The sequence below is a fragment of the Drosophila takahashii genome, chromosome 2L, assembly GCF_030179915.1.
Source record: "Drosophila takahashii strain IR98-3 E-12201 chromosome 2L, DtakHiC1v2, whole genome shotgun sequence".
Classification (NCBI taxonomy): domain Eukaryota; kingdom Metazoa; phylum Arthropoda; class Insecta; order Diptera; family Drosophilidae; genus Drosophila; species Drosophila takahashii.
Window position 1 is genome coordinate 23824691 of NC_091678.1, and position 21385 is coordinate 23846075.

A 21385-nucleotide genomic window follows, 5' to 3' on the forward strand; every position below is an offset into this window, starting at 1 on the left:
TAAATTTATTTTTAAAAATGAGAATGCAATTCCTCTTCAAACGTTAAGAAATCTTTAAATTTAAAACACCCGCCACTGGTGTTGGAAATTTCGATAACGTGTCACATCGATTTATCGATAGCATGAGTTACAAACTCCCATCCCCAAATTCCACAACACTTTCAAACACTACGACGTTCTTCTTCTTCAATCCGCGGCAAAAAAAAAAGTGCACAATCAAACGCTCAAAAAGTAAATAACAATATTGCGAAATTATCAATAAAAGCGCAAATCATCGTGAACAAGGTTAATAAATGCGGAGATCCTTAAAACTCGACAACGAAAGCAGTGGTAAAAAATTAGGCCACCAAATGGTGCTCTTCTTCATTTTCTTGGGAGCATTAGAAGGCTCGTCTCACACACACACGCACGCAAATTCCAAATCAAAATCCTAATCCAGTTGCCCAAAATAAATACTCCTATTTGCCAGATATAAAAGCGAGCCAATTGAAAATGTTTATATTCAATAAATCGATATTTGTGTCACCAATTTACGCTTTAACTAATGTGCTAAGCGAAGTACTAAAATTAACAACATTTTTTCTTTCTTTTTTATTTACGCACACAAACAAAGTTGGAGTGTGAGAGAGAGACTAAATGGGAGAGTAGGAAAGAGAAAAAGAGAGTTTTGTTGTTGTTGTGCTATTCGACGTGTTCCGTTTATTTTTTTATTTCTCATGTGTGTGCGGGAATTTCTGTTGCGTGAAGTTGCAATACAAAAAAAACCACGTGTGAAATGTTCTGCAATTTTTGCATTTAGTTCTTCTGAAATATATTATCTACTTATAAAAAGTAAAACAAATGCCACTGTTAAAGAACGTTTGTTTGGCCATTAAATTTATATGCATTACCAGACAATTTTAACATAAATTAACCGGCGAAATTAGCATTCGTATTTTTCATTATCACACTCATACAGAGGCATTAAATAAAAGAGAGTAAGATCCACCCGAAAAGTAAGATCGTGTTCTCTCCTTCTCTCTGACTTCAATTGAAATTAACTAATCCCTTGTTTATATAATAAGAAACGATTCATCATTGGTTCTAAAAACCTTTATTACTTTCGTGTTTAATTTAATATTTGCCAATTTATTGATCATCAAGTCAAAGAAAATTCTAGAATTTTGAATACGACAAGCAAACAGTGTAAATTTTTTTTAAGTGCAGTATGAGAGGGGCCAGTTTTTTCCCCACACACACTTGCGCACTTGCTGTTCTCTCTCCCAGTCCCCCATTTTGCTATTCTCCCACTTTTTATAACGGTATTAGGCGCTCTGCTTATCGTTACCCCAAAAAAATTTGTTGGGTTTTTAAAGAAAATTCCAAGCTTTTTAATACGCTGCATTGCTTATATTTTATGTTTTCAAAATAACAAGTTATAAATATATTCGATGTTTATATTATTTTGTATTTTTTATTGCTCGAGCTGCCACTCTCTCAAACTTCCCTAAATCTCTTTGGTTCGACATCGAACCTAAGACTTCGCACAGTGGGCAAAACTATTCGGGCCAGTGGCGGATCTAGGATTTTGTTGTGGGGGTGATATCAGAAACTGAGTACTAGGCTTAAGGAAATAGTAAGAAAATACCACAAAAATACTAGATTTAGCGGATGAATTCCGATGAACGCCTTTAAGCCTAGTACTCAGTTCGGCTAAGAGTTTTACTAGTCGAAAAATATTAATATTTTAGGGTGACCGAAGTTTTCGGAGTTCATCCGCAATGCATGTAGAATGGTCTTACTCTCAGCAAGCAAATTAACTGGCGCCAATTTTGAAATATTACAAAATGATTAGCCGACCTAGGTCGCAAGCTTTAAATTTGCTGTTGGAATGAGGATATATATTGCTGCAACTCCTACAGGCAGTTTTCCATTGGTTTTTGGGGTTTTCATTCTATTTATAATATGTTATTGGCACACCGCTTCTGCACAAACACAGCCAAAGATCAAATTTTTTATTCTTTGGGCCGCGGCTAAAGGCGTTCATCAGAATTCATCCGCTAAATCTAGTATTTTAGTGGTATTTTCTTACTATTTCCTTAGCTCAACTGAGTACCGAGGTGGGAAAAAGTCCCCGGCTAAGGGCTTTAGCTACCTATTTGCCTCTCGCTTACTCCTATGCTTAGCTAGCAGTTTTCGTCGTACTGAGTACTAGGCTTTAGCCGCGGCCCAATGAATAAAAAATTTAATCTTTGGCTGTGTTTGGAATGAAAACCCCAAAAACCTATGGAAAACTGCCTGTAGGAGTTGCGGCAATACATATCCTCATGCCAACAGCAAATTTAAAGCTTGCGACCCAGGTCGGCTCAACGTTTTCTAATATTTTAAAATTGGCGCCAGTTGATTTGTTTGCTGAGAGTAAGACCATGCTACATGCATTGCGGATGAACTCCGTAAACTTCGGTCACACTAAAAGATTAATATTTTTCGACTAGTCTGAGTACTAGGCTTAACGTACATGCAATGCACATTGTGCATAATTTTTAAGTTTAAATCCCACTGTTCGTCAAACCTTAGAGAGCGAGAAATGGGAGAGAGGTTCGAAGACCCAGTGAACGAAAATCTATTTAAGCAACCCGCAAAAGGCGCTCTTTGTTATTGCACGATAAATTTTCGCCCGCGCTGCTTGTGCTTTCGGTTCCCGTTGAAATAAGTAAAATAAGATTCATAAACAAAAAATATGGATATAGGTCGAAAAAAATTAAACCGCTACAAGTACAAAAAATAAAAGGTTTTCGGATATATTCGAGTATATTTATAACAATTAGTTCGAAAGGCAGTGGTTATCCCTCTCGCTCTCTCACTCTTCCACTCTGTGTGTGTGCGTGTGTGTGTGTAAAGGCCAAAGAGTGGCCCACCGCCTGCCCCGCGCCACGCCCCCTCTGGCAGTAGAATAAATTGGGTAAAAAAGAATATATATCCTGCTCTTTTAGAATTTACCTGTGAAAGTGAAAACGTGACAACACGATAAAACGAACGAGGCAAGCAAAACAAAACTCGAGTGCATAAAAAAAACAAGAGGAAGGAGAAGGAGAAGAAGAACAAGTGCAGCAAATCAGAAAAAAAGAGAACGGAACAAGAACACAGAAAAAAGTAAAAATAATCAACGAAGGAAGGCAAGGAAAAGAAGAACAACAACGTCAGAAATTCACAGGTAAATTAAATTATCTCTCTTTTCCACTTTTTGTGTCTCACTCCTTCTCTCCGAAAGAATTTCCAATGTTACTTTTTCAATCGGTGTATTCTTTTTCTTCATGAGTCATTTATTTTTGATAACATTTTGCAATTCATGTGGACTAAAGTTTCAATCACAAAATGAGTATTTGGTATGATTCATTGTGATCATAAATTTTATTCTAATTTTTCTTTTCCTGAAATCCCAATACATGTTATACCCCTTTAAATTCCGTCTTTTTCTGGCTTTCATGTGTTCTTTTATACGTAGCTGATTAGATAGACGTTCTTTTTCGTTCAGCCTTGCACAATTTATGACGGCAGCAAACCATGTTTTTCCAAGTTGATAGTGCTTGAAAAAATTTACAAATTATAAAAGTTGTTTATTTAGAACTTAAATATTATGTAAGGGAAGACGTTTCGCTATTTATGGAGTTTTTAGGGATTATGTTATTAAAAATATATTGTCTGTTTATTCTAGGAGGCTAGTTAGTGTTGGTGTTTATGATATTTAAATATTTACAGCTGGTGAATTTCTTTATTTATCAGCTAATTTTAAAAGGGGATTTATCTACAACTATAAATTTGTGAATTTTTCAATATCTTTTCGGTATATCCCCTTCCTATTACTTCTAATGACTCATCAATATAAAGAACATTATTTGGTGTTTAAAAACTCACAATTGTTAAATTGTTAACTCTTGGAGTTATGAATTATTATTTTGCTTGTTCTCCAAACATTTGTTTAAGCGATTAAAATCGCACATTGGGTCATATAAATTACCTAATCTATAACTGTATAGCCTTGCCCGCTGAAATTCAACGAAAAAGCAATACAATCAGCAAACATTTCGCAAAAATTCAATTTTTGGGCGGGGTTATCTTATCTATTAGGGAGATTGCCACAAAACCGAACCAATTAAATCGGAAAAATGGGGAAATACTACTAAGATACTTTTGGAAAATATGGTATTTATCTAAATACATTTGACTGGCAATGGACAAATTGTATTTGGGTAAACTGTCTGTCAGCTGGTCCTATCGAATCGATCGCTCACGTGAGTTGACCGATACAAAACGACTTTTCAAATTTGCCTCACAAAATCATTAAAAGCAGTCGTGCAATTTACAGATCCGGCAAGCAAGCCAGCCAGAAAAAATAAAACCAAAGCTGACCGACTGGAATCAGAATCAATCGATTTCAATAAGTCAACGTCGCTTTGCACTGAGTCTCACATCCATCCATTTATGTATCCGTTTATCCAATGCACACAGGAAAAATATAACATCATTTAGGCAAACCTTAGAGTCCTTTTTACTATTTAATTTACTTTTTTTATTTTTAGAATTAGAAGCTATAACTAAACATGTAACCATTAAAATTGATTATAAATATTTGAAAATTTGAATACGAAACTAGTCGATCGATCTTAACAAATAGGAATATTTTTTTGCGTGCACAACCATCCATATCACATATTCAGCAATATGTGTACGTGCCTAGGCGACGACAACGTGATTTATTTGGTGATTCACGTCGATTATTGTCCAAGTGCAGTCTACAAGTTTCTGTCTATAAGCTCCACAATACTGTCAGTCACTTGGTTCATTGAACTCTGCCAAAGGGTCTGAACTTTGTTGAGACTAACCAACTAACCCAGTGTCTCCTACCCTTGGCAACGCATTTAAGGTGGGCAGAAAATCAATATTTTTTTCGGGCAAATCGCCCCTCTAAAATCTCTTGGCTCTCACCTTTGCTACGAATTTATTTCTGTGGCCACGAGAATGTTGCACAAAATGTCCGCTCGTTGGCCGTAAATCTGGCTGGGGTTGTCATGGGACCTGGTTTATGTTAAATTACCAGAAAATTAATTGTTTTGGTTTGCGTTTGAGTGGACAAACAAAAATTTCGAAATTTGTCCCCTTTAGGGGACGATTGTGTTAAGCTAGGTTAGTATTATTACTGAGCCATCAGCACAAAAGAAGGTCTTGTAATAAACAAATCAAAACCAATTTGGTTGTTATGTTATACTTTTAAATATGTTATTTTAAAAAATGTTAGCTTATTTATTTAATATGATTTTTTAATTATTACTGTAACTGTGTTAATATAATTAATTGTTTTGCGCATTGCGAATAATTCTGCTCGTTCTCTGCTGCCACACGTACTGTGCACAACAGTGTTCGACACATCGTTTCATAAGTAAGCAACGAAATACAAAAAATGTTCAAAATATTGTTGTGCATTCCTTATAAACCCCTAATTGTTTATTTATAGTCGGATAAACGAAACCCCCATTTTTTAGAAACTATAGTTACATCAATGCAACCAGATAAAACTGTTTGTCATACATCCAGGATCAAAAGTCATTAACAAAAACCGATAAGATCTCTGTAGATATGTTTCTTTTGTAATAAATTAATTTAGTTCGAGTTTGGTCGATAGTTTTATCCGTTATACCGTGTTATATCAGTTATTTGACGTGATCACCTGATGTAGATACCAGCGAAACTTCACACATAGGACCGCTTCATTTTACGAGGGGCTCGCGAAATTGAAAGCCCACACGCTCATAAATCCTAATCAAATTTATTAAATCAAGTACTGGCCGCGATGTGTTAATGACAGAACAGAGGAGCGAAACAAAAATACGCCCACCAGATGGATTTCCTACACTCGAACATAAAAAGCGAGACTAAAATAAAATTAAATATAAAACGCTGCACATGAAAGGCAATTGGCGCGGTATAAGCGCACTGCTCGATATATATATAAATCCTATATAGAGAGCAGATACATGGCGGGAATATGCCCGAGATACCAAACAATCAATTTGTGCCCGACTTTGGATATGACTTTGTCGTTGGCCCGTTCGGTAATTGTGCGGCATTAATTTGTGCAAGTAATTTCATTGAGCCCGATCTCGATTGTCGACAGCCACTGCACGGGCGAAAATAAAATATTTAACAGATGGTTGTAGAGCTGTAGCTGTTTAGCGATATCTGACGGCTATTGGATATAAGTTAATAACTGGCCGCAGGGTAAATATTTCCACACTTCCCCCATTGATTAAATAACCTTGATTTCGCCTGACATCGTGTTGCCGTGTTGTAAACGTTATCCGTGCCGGATAAGCTGTAAATCAATAAGCAGATCTGGTTATCAGTTGTTTTTTTGCCTGATAGGAAGTGCTGTAAGTGTAGGCTAATCAATTGGGTGGGATGTAACTCAATTATGCGTTGCCAACGGGGGCAATTTTCCAAATATCTTGATAGGGAAACCAGCAGATAAATGACAATATTCAAGTAATTGGATTCGTTATTGTTGGTATCCCCTATCTTGACGTATTCAAAATTACGAACCTTTTTCATGGTATTTGGTACACGTTCGGATAATAATTTTTATCAGAATTTAGATTGAATTGTTAGAATTTTTATATATGTTCTAAAAAATACTCATATCCAGAGGTCTACACTCCCATGAACTAATATAAGCAAATACAATTTGCATGATATAGTTTATTGTGCTCTTATCCGTTGTTATTTACAATTGACCAAGTGCAAGCTGACTGCAGATCCCTTGTGAATCTATTTTGAATTACACTTATCCACTCGCTTTTCGAGTGGGTGGCCACTTTGGGGGGCTGATAACAACCTAAGTCTGTGTCCAGAGTGCAGTGTGGCAATTTATCCGTTGCGGCAATTTCCATACTTAAACACCAGCAATGCCCCCAGAGACGTTCTCATCGCTCTGGTCGCGTTGTCACTCTTCATTGAGATAAGTTCAATTCGCATAAAAGCCACAGTTGGTGGGGACTTGCTCGAAAACATCCGGCCCCAGTCTTTTGTATCTGAATCTGCGACCGGGCCCGAGGCAAACCAGTAAAGAGCACGCAGAAAAAAGTAGCTAAATTAATCTGATCTTAATTGATGCACATTACGTGTAAGGGACTTTAATGCAGTTTTTATAGTAAAATCCATTAGAGGACAGTTCAGCAATGTACTTTTTGGTCAAATTATATCTTTAAGTTCTGTAAGATCTGAAAAGATCAGTTCCTTTCACATTCTTTTGATTTTATTAAAGGACTTGAATTTTTCCCTGTGCACCACAGCCACTCGCCTCGACAATGGGTCGCGTAGTTTGCTTTTTTCGCCCATTGTGTTTTGCATACAGGCGTTTATTTTATTATACATATTTGAATACAGTGAATTACGCGCAGAGCAGACAAAAAAATGTAAAGAATTGAAAAAAGGTCCCAGACGCCAGGTTCAGCAATGTGTGCTGAACTCCGCCCGCCGACGTTTAATTGAATTGAAAATGGAAACTGAAAACTGAACCCAAACCGGACCGAACCAAACAGAATGAAAGCGAAACGATTCCCGCAGAAGCCACCAACGGAATTCCAGGCTGTGCGATTTGCGAAAAAATTCTTGAGCTTCGATTCGATGTCTCTGGGGTTTCTTTCTGTTTTGCTTGAATATTTTATGTCTGTTGTTTATTTTCCCTTGGCCAATTTGAAGCGCTTTCGATCGCTGAGTGATTCAATTATTTGGTTTTTTCCCCAGTTGTGCATTTTGCCGCCGGGATAATTCAATTTATTTCTGCGTGGGTCGGGGTCGGCGCAGATTTGTTTTAATTAATAATTTGTATTTTGTTTGCCGTGTTGTGAATGCAAATTGTGATGCTTCCGGAAGTGTCAGTCATGGTCACTAATTATTCAGCATCTGTTTTGCTTTCCTCTGCTAAATGAATTTAAATTCTTAGAGCACAGCTAGGTAGGTAGTAGATCTAATGTGCTATTTATGGACCGGGAAAACATTTAACTGTCTTCAATTTGTTTAAATCTAAGGATTTTGTTCTCTATTGGTTGTTGTTAGTTATTTAATATAGTAGCGGATAAAGAGCTGCTCACTTTTAGGAGCAGAAATAAACGAAAATACTAAGAATGTAAGATTTTATAATCTTATCCAAGTAATAAACTATTTAAAAAATCTCTTTAAAAATTATTATTTTAATAGTTATCCATTAATATCTGATAGTCTTTAAGTACTCAGATAACCCGGATAATACCGCTATTGGATAATTAATTCATAGAAAACCTTTTTCAAGCAAATCCAATTATGTTGATCTTAGCATTCTTGTGCGAAAAGCGACCATTATTAGCATGCAAATGTTATCCATAACTATATTCTTTATTATCCAAGTTCGTATAAGATATTTCTTGGAAAATATTCCATTACAAGTTGCAATTGACGCAAAACTCCTGCATCGCAAGATCGTCTTTGTTAATTTTGCGTGTTTGGGAAATTAGCGAGTCTTTCTTTGACTGCCTACGCATCTATATTCCGCACTCCCTGGATATTTTGGTGAACGTGATCGCACAATAAGAAGGCGGTATTAGGCGGTTAAGAAAGTTAGCAAATCATGAACACGCCCACCCAACCGTACTGCGAAAAATGAACTCTGCCGCTGGCAGACTTGGCCGAAATTGTATAAAATGTTAACTCGTGCCTAACCTAAAATGGTATTGTATAATAAGCGATACCGAATTACACAAAATGCACAGGCCCACAGACAGACACTGGCACGCAAATGAACACGCTATAAATATTTAGAAACAAGCCTCCCATTGTTTACAAAGGCAAATAACAAAAACAAAGTGAGCGCTAAAAAAGCGAGCAGAAAGGCGGCGATAAAGCGAATCGACTCGAAAAGCACGTGACGCTTTTGGCGGTTAACTTGGAATCGAAACGCGAACTCAAACTCAAACTCGGCTCTCGAATATCATTGGAGTTCGCTGGAATGCCAAAACAAGTGTGCGGACAATCGCACCGCACCGCGTTAAATGCGAGAAACTGACTCATAAAAATGGCTTAAATACATTTTGGCAGAAATTGGCGAAAATATGCCATGTAGGTACTCTTAAAAATATATTTATATAAGTGAGTAAAAAATATATATGTATTATGATGCCATGATGATGGCATCGAACCGGTTCCCCGCAACCAGCGATAAATTCAATATCGCCGAATGCACATCGATGATGAAGCTACAGTAGATATAGCTTATATTTTTGTGGCTATAAGATTGTTGTGATTCATAAATCATATCTACTTGAGATTGAAATTGAGTTTATTGAACTTTGTTTAAAAAGAGCTCATAATTTAATTTTTAGTTGATGGTCACAAAAAAAAGGTGTAGCTGATGAATGAACGAAAAGTGTCTGCTCAGTTGATAGATTTACTAAAACCGTAATCAATTATAGAGATCCACAAATGTTTGGTTTTTTGCCTCAGGTTTAGTTTAGGCAATATCTACCGTACATCGATGATGAAGTTTCTCTCTAGCCGCCTTCCAAGTGGGAGGCGTATGATCTGGTCACACGCTATGAGGTTGGCCATTGCCAAGATTTACAATTCAACCAATGTCAGCAGCTGTAAGCGCTGGCAACTATTTTTAGTCAGCGGACCAGGCGACTGATAGCTCGTGACACATTCCCCACATTTTAAACGCTTATCAATAACGCCGAATAAACGAAATGCTCAATTTCAATGCTCAAATATCGCAAAATCAAAATAAATTGGCCGACGCTTATCAGAGAGTCCCGTACAAGCAAACGGACTTTTAATGCTTCTCACATTGCGGCTATCTTATCGTCGAAAATATAAATATTGTCCGTATTATGAATATTTTATGCCGTCAACGTGTATTCTAAGTCACAATTTATGTCGCATGCCCAAACATTTGACATATATTTATATATTTTTCGTTCGTTGAGCACTCGATCAGTGTTATGATAATTAAATTTGCCAGAATAGAATAGAAGTAAAATAACATAACACAAAAAAAAAACAGTTTATAACAGTTACAATCACCAATGGGTAGTCGGTTTTAAAACCATAATATGTATTTATTTTTAGCATCATCTAATCTTTGCAATTTTTCCTTAATAGTTTTAATTGAACCATGCTCGTTTTTTTCTAGTTAAAGTCGTTAATATGTCAGCTTATCATGCCCACGTTTTCAAGGATTATATTGTTTATAGATTATTTAATCTAAGCAAAAATTCATGCCCACGTTTTAAAGTATTATATTGTTTATAGATTATTTAATCTAAGCAAAGCTCATTCCAAGTAATCTTGTTTAAAGAATTCGCCAAATATTGATGATTTGTAAAACCTAAAGAATTTCGAAAACGCATAAAATTACAGTATTTTTTAATTATGCCGATTACCGTACTTAAATTTAGTTTAAGTAATTTATGTTCATATCTAAAATACTTGCCATATTTCCCAAAAAGTCGGCGTAAAATTTGTTTATTGTAGCTATTTGAAATTTTCTTTTGTGTTGCAATTTGCCGAGTGTAAACAAAAACCCCTGTAGTTCCATGTTTTCCAACCCAAGGGATGGGATGTGTCGACAGAGGGCGTCAGAACTTACATTATTTTGTTATATAACAGCACGGTTCTTGGCCATGTTTTTGCGTTTCGTATTCCTCCAGACATTTACCATCGTTTTAGGGACCATTAGCTGCCCCCGAGGCGACATATGGGAATGTCTATTAAATTGGCCATGTAATTAGCCATAATTCGAGTGCAACTGCCACGGCTGCTGATGTCTTCATAAAAATTTCATTGACCAGGCCCAAATGAGAACATTAGCTCGTGATGGTCATATAGAAAGCGTTTTACATGCATATTAAGTGTCGAATAGTGGCAAATTAGCCACAAAATGTTTTCGTTGGCTATATAATTTTATTTTTCTGTCCGGAAATATTGCCATATGGCGGGGATTGAATGTTCCGGCGTTGTGTAATTATTTTTGGGTTTATGGATATTTGAGCGGTTTCAGATATTTTCCCTCGGCTAACGCGTCGTATGAGTAACATCCACTGCCTTTCATCCGCCGTGTTATCCAAACAGAAAAAAAACCCACAGGCCAAATAACAACCTACGGCAATCATATGACAGCAGCGATAATGTAAACACTTGTAGTTCTCCGTACATCTCCATATGATTCATGTGGTTTCATTTCACGAGCCCCAAAAACATTCTCGGCCTTTTCTTCTTCTTTTTACTAAAAAAAAGCAGCCAACGCTGCATTTTGCCTATATTTTCCATTTTTCTGCTGCTTGCCATTTTTCTGGGCTGCAATGCGAACTTTTTATTTTTCCTTTTCTGCCAGGCAAGCAAAGAAAACTGGGCAAGCAAATATGTCGAAAATGCGCGCTTACATAACACATTCGCTGGAAGTTTTGTGGCCCCTTTTGGGGAGTTGGGTTGTCGGATAGTTGGGTGTTGGATGGCTAAAAAGCAGAAAAAACTGGGGGAACCAAAAGCCAAAGCTTTTGGGCGGCTTCAAGTGGCTCCCCGTTACGAGGCAGCCTTTGTTTGGTGGCTCCAGGGACATTACCCGTCAGCTGCGAGGTTTGGTTTAGCGATACATGAGACTTCAGGTGGTTTAAAAATTGCACAGTATTACCAAAAAATAATTTGCAGGTATCTTTAAATGAATAAATTAAATATTAAAATATTGTATAACTATATAAATTAAAAGAGCTTAATATTACAAAACAAAATAACTTTTAAGACCCAAGGAATGGAATATTCTTTGTCTTTATATTCCCAATTCCATACACCCAGAAAAAAAAATGACCTAAAATGTCTAAAAATGGCCTAGAATTTAGGTAAAATTGGCCTAAAACTGGAGCTAAGTCCTTGAATGGCCTAAAATGTAGGATTGTATGACCTAAAATGTTAGGCCATTAATGGCCCAAAATGGGGTAAATTTTGGCCTAGATTTTAGGTAATTGGCTGCCTTAAAAAAAAATTTTAGGCTTTATTTGGCCTAAAAATTTGTACTGAAAAATGTTTCATATTACACAGGAACACAAAATTAAACTTTGTGAAATTTCCACGAACCATTTCAAGTTTTCCATGATATTTGGGTGCTCCTGAGTAAAAGTCCCATACAAAATTATTTTCCATCACCTACAGGTTCCGCGGTATACCTAAGAATACAAAAAACCGATGTTTTCCGACATTTTGAATTACGTGGCCAATATAAGTGGACTTACCTTTATTATTTTCGGTAGGACCTACTCTCAATACATCACGGCACTACTAAAAAATAGTCTCAATCGTGAAGCATTGCCCATGTCTTTGGAATTCGACGCCAAAGTTGAAACTCCCAAAATTTTCAAAATTTGTGAGATGAAAAAACAATTCTGAGAATTAAATTTTGAATGGAACTAATTTTAAATATTCATTGAATCGATTGTTTATTGTATTCTTTAATTTCGGTTTTTAAGCGTTTTCATGAGGACATTTTATTGGATTTATTAAACAAATAAAACCGCTTTTTTGATTTTATTATCTACTCCTATTTGCTGTCAAATTTCAAATAAGTCAAGGCAACCTATAGAATGCGAGTAAATATGTATCTTTTTATATATAATATAAATTTACATTTATATTAAATAAAAAGGTCTTCCGAACATAATATTTCTAAGACAGCTTAGTAGCCAGCGATAATCCTTACATATTTAAGTTCAGTCAAAAAGAAAAAATGGCCCCAAAAGACTCGTGTAAGTTATCTCCAAACAATTTTTGCTATGTTTGCGGATTATTTATTTCAATTAAAAGAAGAAGACCAATTAACCAAACAATATGCAGGAATTACAAGATTGTGTTCAACATGGAAAAAATCAAGATAAAACGTGGGTACCCAAGTCATGCTGTGACAAATGCAGACTTGATATGGAAGCAGCACGCAAAAATATTAGGTAGTCTGTGATGTGGTCTTTTGGTTCTATTCATATTGAAGGTCTTGAAAATGGCATCTGCCTAATATTCTATAGGTTGCCTTGACTTATTTGAAATTTGACAGCAAATAGGAGTAGATAATAAAATCAAAAAAGCGGTTTTATTTGTTTAATAAATCCAATAAAATGTCCTCATGAAAACGCTTAAAAACCGAAATTAAAGAATACAATAAACAATCGATTCAATGAATATTTAAAATTAGTTCCATTCAAAATTTAATTCTCAGAATTGTTTTTTCATCTCACAAATTTTGAAAATTTTGGGAGTTTCAACTTTGGCGTCGAATTCCAAAGACATGGGCAATGCTTCACGATTGAGACTATTTTTTAGTAGTGCCGTGATGTATTGAGAGTAGGTCCTACTGAAAATAATAAAGGTAAGTCCACTTATATTGGCCACGTAATTCAAAATGTCGGAAAACATCGGTTTTTTGTATTCTTAGGTATACCGCGGAACCTGTAGGTTATGGAAAATAATTTTGTATGGGACTTTTACTCAGGAGCACCCAAATATCATGGAAAACTTGAAATGGTTCCTGGAAATTTTTGGCTGTGTACCTGTGTTATAAAGTAAATACAGAGAAATTTATAGCTAACTCGAGGTCAATGTCGGCTTAGTATTCAAGAAGTCGTCATTATGCCAACACACAAAAAGGAGCGAGGAGGCTTCACTGTTCAGCAGTGAAATCGCTGTTTTATTCAACGATCGAAGTGGGTTACCATGCAAGCCGCGCTATAACTGGTTGGGAATTATAGCGTCGCTAGAACGGTATCAGAGTTCCGTGCAAATTTATTTAGGTAAAATGCATTAATTTTAAGGCCCTCGATGACCTAAAATATTAGGCTATACGGGACCTAAATAGTAGGGCAAATATACCAAAAATTTAAATTTTTAGGCTGTGCATGACCTAAAAAGGAACTTTTAGTCCATTTAAAATGTTTTAGGCTATGCATGACCTAAAATGTTGTCCATCATTTTTCTGGGTGTATAAACTTAATTTATAAATTTATTTTGTACACAATTTTATCTATAAAGGCTAAGCCATCTTAAGCAGCATTAATTTGCGCTAATTTTTTTCAACCCGTCATAAATACAGTTCTTCTTTGTGCCCTAATTCCTATCTTTATCTCATCTCCCGAATCATTTGTTACCCAACATTAAGACCCACTTCCGAGCCCCTACCTACATCCATCTCACTCGACTTTTGAAGTAACTCTCGCAGCCGCCTGATTTTTATTTTCCTGCCATTTGTCGGCAGTGGCTTTTCCTTGTGTCTAGGCCAAGTCAAGTTGGTTTCGGATTCAGTTTCAGATAGCGAGTCAGATCCAGAGGCCTGGCCAAATGCCCATATATAAATAACAGAGCCCAGGGCCCGTTTCACGTGATTTTCTTGCCGTTGTGCTCATGTGCAATGATTATGAAATAAATTGCAGCCGCAGCTACCGTTGTCGTTGCTGCAGTTGCACTTTTTTCCTTTGGGCTTGGGTTCAGTGACCCGTTGGTGAGCTCGATTGTTGTGCTGCTTGTGGCAAGTGCAGTGTACAGGTTTTCCTTTGTTGCCAAAAAATGAAAAAAAAAACCGAAACGGCGAAAATACAAGAAAATACAGCGGAGACCCATAAAACCTTGCGTGTGTGGCATTTTCAGCCGTCACGAAGTCTGCCGCCAAAAAGGCAAAATGAAATGATAAAAATATAAAAACGTTCGGGGGACGATGTGGAGGAATACTGAAATCAGGTCAACAGCTCGGGGCCCTGTTTTAATTGTTCGAGCTGTCTGACAAATTTCAGTTTCGGTTTCAGTGGCTGTCCTTGCGGCAAGTTGAAGTTGATTTCCTTGCCAAGCCATCCGCACTTGGCCCGGCTTTCCGGCTCCGTCATTTGTCCTTTGCTCGCCCTTTGCTCCCTGGCTGTCTGCTTCCCCTAAATAAGCTTAAATTGATTCGATTACACTGGGGAAATGAATTGGCTGCACTTGCGAGAGCAGCGGATCGTTGCTTAAATTAAATTAGAAATTTAAATTCTGTTTAATTTGATCTAATTTTCTATTGATTTTCTTAAACTTTAGTGAAATCAAAAAATATATTCCTAAATCAGGAAATGTCGATATGATATGCGATTGAATATCACTATTTTATTGCTAGCGCTGTCTGCTGTCACTTTGGTTGTAACATTCTTTGAAAACTTTTTAGCATATTGCAATTTTTTAATATAATCATTTTTTTCCATTACTTGGCTTTATTCAATTTATGTCACCACCACTGGCTTTGAGTTTTCACTGGCCTTCCAAGTTTAGAAAATTTCAATATTTTCTTAAGATTAGATTACAAGGTTTCACTAACTATATTAGGAAATCTATTTGCAGGTCCGGGCTTCTCCATTGTCCAGACCTCCTCTCTTCCTTTCGCCTGCTCATGCGTGCGGTGGTACTTTCATTCATTGATTTCAGGACCCTCCCTCGGGTCTCTCTCTTCTATAAGCGACCCTCTCTTCTCCGATTCCCAGCACCACCCACCACCCTCTCTATAAGCTTAGTACACACCCAGTTCAAGTTGCCACTACGCAATTCTATCTTTGTTGTTATTTTTCGGTCTGCTGCTGCTGCTGACGCAAAGTGTCCTGTCACACCCACACAAAAATAAATAAAATAATACACCAATACATATACTAGCGCACGCACACACCCACACAATAAGGTTTGCGCTGTCCCACATTTTCTGTACTTTAAGGACTTACTGAACCGAGCGATGGCATAATTTTACTTTCCTTTTCGGCTCTCTGGCCACATTCCCTTTATTTCCTTCCTTTTGCCCTTTTTCTTTTGACGGTTTCCTTTTTGGTATACTCTTAAATGTTGGTTCTGTAATATTGGGAAGATTTAAATTATGTTATAAATATATTTATATTACAACTTGACTATTAAAAAACCTTCTTTTAGTCGTTTGTCTTTCGGAATTTTAATTGTGTCTTAATTTTTGAACATCGGACAAACAAAACAGCGGTAAATATGAAAGAGTATATAATTTTCGGCTTGTTTAAAAGTTCGCTGTTCTCCCCGTTTCAGCTAAAATTGACACAGTTTTCATTGGGAAATGAAATGGGGTTAGTGAGAATTTTGAGGTGTTTAAGGGTGGTCCGGGGTGTGCTGAAGGACCTGGCTTAAGTCAATGCACTCTCAAGGCATTCGAGGATTTTTCGTGTAGAGTACTGACAGCTGCTTGGCCTAGTTAGAAAACGTTTTAGCATCGCTTCCAAAGGTTCCTTAGGTGCGGCTTAAAAGTACGCCTACCATTCAACACGCCCCCTATCATATCATATGTAAATTCCCCTCGAGTGGGTGTGGGCTGTTCTTACCTTTACTTGACTTGCCTTGAGCCCCGACCAGGTGACCTAGTTATTTCGAAAATGTCCCTTATTTAGATGGTAATTAAATAGAAAATAAATGGCTTCTTGACAAGTATGTTACAGAAAAATTTGAACTGCTCTACTTTTACAATAAAATGCAATAAATAAAATGAATTAGTATTTTTTCAAATAAGTTATTTCAAGTATGTATTAACAAGAACTTTATTTCTTTAGTACTATTTTAAGAATACCTAATTTGAATCATATTACTCTTTGGTAATGTAACATGCTTATCAAGCAGGGATTAGCTTTTTTTCCCTTCGTCATTACAATAAAAACCAAACAGCTTCGAAGCTAATAACTTCGGTGAACTTTGGCGTAGTGGAAAATTACTTAGAAACCTCAAAAGTTTTTCCTCTTCGCTAACTGACGCAAATTGCACCGAGAAATACGTGTCGAGAGTCGGATCGAATCGAATCGAGTCTCGACTTGACCCACCGATTGTTGCACTTGCGTCACTATAACCACCCACAAGCCCACATAATTGTTGCGGCATTACTTGGGCCTCGGGTTTGGGTCTGACAATTGGCGATTAACCCACTGTGGCCGATGATTAGCACCGAAAATGCTTTACACCTGCCTTAAGTGCATGCTTAGTTGATTGCTGCTGAATTTTTCTGCCATTTTTGGGCTCTAATTGACTTGTTTTGGTTTTATGGCTAATACTTGATAGAGGCTACCGTCAAGACCAATTAAAAGAGTGGGGCATATTAGAAAATGTAATATATATATTAACATGTACAGTGGGGCAATGTATCATTTAGAAAAAAAAAAAAATATACAATAATGGTTTTTCCAAATGTTATTGGAAATAGGAAACAAAAATATTTTTGAAAATGAATCATAAAATGTATGACATTTCTTCATAAATAAATAAATAGCTGTTAAATGGATAGGTAGTTCTTTATATCGATTTTATTACAGATTTAGATGTTCAAAAAATAATCTAATTTAATAAGATTAGGGCATTAGTTTAGTTTAAATATATTTTAATTTGCTTAGTACGGTAGCTGTGTGTACGTTCTCGTATTTTTGGCTTTAACCTACGGCATGTCAGCATTTCATTTTCACCGATTTTCCCAGCTTTTTGGCTGACATCTCGCGACACCGACATGACGGCGTGTCGCCTCATTAGCATAAACGTTTTAATTAGCTGCTGGTTTAATTCGATGCCGAAACATTTATGTTTCTCGAGGTTTAGTTGAGTTTAGTTAAGTTAGTCATTGTAAACTGTCTAACTGAACCCGATTGAGTGGCGCTCCGTTTGATTTCATTAGCGTAAATTGGGTGCATTATAGCATTCAGATAACGTTCTCGAGTCCGGAGGCAGCAAACAACAAACAAACAAGCAGCTCGACTACAGTGTAAACGATTGTTAATAACTCTATATGCATGTCCATGTGATACCTGTTGTCGCTATTTGTATAAAGCCGTGTTGCTGACGACGTAACCCGAGGCACCTTGAAAATACTAGACGTAGCATAATATTGACATACATCTGAAAACTGCACATTACCAATCAAAACGAAGCGAATCGAGCCAAGTTGGGCCGAGCGGAGTGGAGTGGTATAAAATGAAACTGTTCGTTCAATTAACGAGGATTAAGTGCACCGATATTTGTTCTGTGGAAGGGCGGGCACTTACCTGAAGGCATTACGATACGAATTGAAGTGCTGGAAAGTGTTATTTCTTCAAGGAAAGACTTTTCGCCGAGGCTGTCACGTAAAATCGAAAAAATGGAGGCATGCCGATATATCAGTGGAAATTTATAGCCTTAAAAGTTTAAAGTTTTGGTTCATAAAATATTAATTTGGTTAATTAGATCCTGAAATAAACTGATTCTTACAGATAATTCTCTTTAGTAGCTAATGTGTTTTTAGTTAAGGAAAGTCAATTTAATGATACCAATACTTTGTAAAATGCTATCTCTGCTTCCATCCATATTAATTATAACGCACTTCGGACAAACGTTTCTTATCTAAGTTTGCTTTGAAGCTGCCATAGATACAACTTGTCTGGGCCACAAATCCGCTTGACGGCAACTGTTTCCCCCACCCCTGCACTGCTGACCAGGTAAAAAGTCCGACACCTTCTATCGGACAGCCAATCAAGCAAACGCAGCGATCTATCAGACCTGTCTGTCTCTCTATATTTCTATCCGATGTCGGACCCTCTTAGTCCCCCATAAAGCCCCCTGAAATGCTGTTCTTGACAGGCGAAATCATTAAGAGTGTCAAAGGAAAATGGAAAATAAAACAACCGAAGAAGTGTTTAGCCGTTGCTTGGCTTTCGATACGTGCCCGGAATTTCGTTGGAAATTTGCAATTCAATTTCAGTTTTTAGTTTGCTTTGACGCTCATTTGGCATGCGAATTGTGATAAAAACAGAACGAAATATGCGTGTTTTTTTTCGGGGGAAAATGGTGGAGAGGAAAGCACTTTAGATAAATAGCCGGCTTTTAGTTCTTCAAACGTGATGCTGAGATGAGTGGAGAATGAAAAATAAAGCGTTTGAATATTAAGTATACGCAGAGTGTGCCACGGTTGATTAGGCTAAATTGGTTCTCTGGGTTAAAGTAACTGACAAAATTATAGCAGGGATTTTTACGAAAGACTTGAAAATAATAAAGTACAATTTTTCTTAGAATGTAATTAGTTCTTTGATTTATTTCACTGAAATACAATAAATACAACACACAAATCCACGAAACTTTTATGATCTTTTAAATAAATGGCTTAGCAATTTTTTGTATAATATAAGTACAAACGTTTCTTTATGGCCGAGTGAAATATTTGCGCTGGATATTTTTGTTTTTTCCAATTTCTGTTGGGTTTAATTAGATATCAAACCGGCTGCTCTTGGTAGAGTCACCCTCAGCAGCAAAAAACGTCTTATACATATATGCGTGCGATTTTATATATATTATAAATCTGGCCAGTTGGCTTTTTATAGCCGCCTCGCAATTAATGAACGGGCCAAGTATTTTATGGGCCAACGGCGCCTTTGGCATTATCTACTCTACATTTTGGATGGGTCATGTCATTGAACCGATTTCGATTCGAAGGATTCGTTTCCATATGGCTTTGCTATCTTGTCGATTGATGTTGATTGATTCCGGGCTATTTGTTTGGGCTATTCAAAAGAGATACGAAAATAATAAACAAACTTTCCATACTTTTATCTTATTGCAGTCTTGGAAGCCCCGACACTTGCGATTTGGTTATCACACACAGCTATGCTTTTGCAGTGTTCGTGCTAAATCGTTTACTATAATGAATTCCGCGCGGCATCATCGTATTGGAGTATTTCTGTCTCCATAAGTTGGCCACTAATTAAATCCAGTTAAATATAAATATCATAATATAACGAATACGAAGAATCGAACAAGGCTCGCAAATTGATTGCCACAAAGCGGAAAGCAAAGCACTGCAGAGTTAAAAGCCATCTAGTCAAACGGAAACAACGAGGGAAATTCTAAAAAAAAAACTGCCTGGAGTGAAGAGCGGTCTCGAGTGGAGGCAAACCGAAATCAAAACTTGACAGAGGACCCGGAGCGACCGCAAAGCTGGCTAAGAAGATGCCATACCATCGGGGTGGAGATGCCTCTTCCCAGGCCGACAAGTTGAGCGGCATTGTGGAGGAGAGCGACCTGTACGAGGGGTTCGCCCCGCATGTCGAGACGTCCGAGATCAAAACCCTCGACTTTTACAATCTACCAAAGCAAACTGGTGAGTGCTGGGGATTTTCCATTTTTATTATAAGAAGTTTTCGTAGAGGTAAACATATGGGATATACAGTTGCGAAAAAAATAATAGCACCACTTCGTCACAGGTTCTTAATATTAAAGAAATATGTGGAAAACGGGTATTTTTATTTAAGAAGTGTTATTTATTATCTTGATTAGTATTCCACCTATTTGAAAAAATTGATACGGATATCGAAAATATTGTCTACATATAATTTTTTCAGCTTTTAAGAAAAAAAGTCAAAAAAAGGCCGAAAAAAATAATAGCACCACTTCCGTTTTCTTTAAATAAAACGTTACGATGCGCTAATATTCTTGTGTATAAAGGATATATTTTATGAGATTTGACTAAAACTAACTTCTCCTGATATCTAGACATCAAATTGATTACCATTTGGCAATACAAGGACATATGGAAAATTTTCCAAGTCGGAAAAGAAAAATATTCAAAAAAGAAACATATTGGATGGAAAACGGTCATGAAAACCGGTTGGATTGGTTAGGTTTTGGATCATAGTCATTAAGAATGGCATAAACTTTGAAGGATAACACAGAAAAACCGAGTCCTGGCCCAGTTTTCCTTCAAAAATGTTATATCACAAAGCACAAAGAATCTTATCAGGGCCAATACTAAACTAAAACACGTGCTTAAAATAATAGAGAATATTTTAATAGTTGGATAATGTTTCAATAAACTAATTTATAAAACATGCACTTAAAAAAAAAATCCTATCCGAAATGCGAAACACATTTACAAGGGCATAGGGCTCGTCAAAAAAACTTACAAATGAATGCCCGCAAACTTATGAGAATGTGTGAAGGCAAAGTTAAATTGGGTAAGAAGAAATCCTTTTTATAAGTCATGTGTCTTCTAAACACATAAAATGACAAAAAACATGGTACCAAAACATCCATTTATTGAGCATGGACCTAGTATTAACATAGGCTTGTTTTTCCTTCTTGGAGTAAGATCAATACGGATGAATACATCGTTCATGAATCATCCTATGATGTAAATAGTAATACGGTAGTAATTCGTAGCTTAAACTGAATACAAAATACTTCTTAAATGAATCTTTGACCAATAAAATCCGGCCAGGATCACGGTCAGGATAGCAAAGAAAGAGTTCGAAAGTACTCAGTCAGCAATATACAGTGACTTGTGTACTCGCGTGACCATAACACAACCAAAAATCTT

The 21385-nt window shown here is 36.7% G+C and overlaps 1 protein-coding gene across 5 annotated transcripts in view; it reads left to right on the forward strand.

Annotated features, from left to right (window-relative positions):
- Positions 1–144: 144 nt before the first annotated feature.
- sky (GTPase-activating protein skywalker) overlaps positions 145–21385 on the forward strand; it is a 48149-nt gene continuing 26908 nt past the window's right edge. For 2 of the 5 annotated variants that reach the window (XM_017151505.3, XM_017151507.3), the window contains exons 1-3: positions 164–330; positions 2973–3193; positions 19634–20170. In XM_017151505.3, coding sequence (XP_017006994.1) covers positions 20020–20170 — 151 coding nt within the window. In that variant the 5' untranslated portion in view covers positions 164–330; positions 2973–3193; positions 19634–20019. Of the gene's footprint in view, positions 331–2972; positions 3194–19633; positions 20171–21385 lie in introns of all 5 variants that reach the window. The other 3 variants (XM_070211750.1, XM_017151509.3, XM_017151513.3) reach the window with 3 other exon arrangements.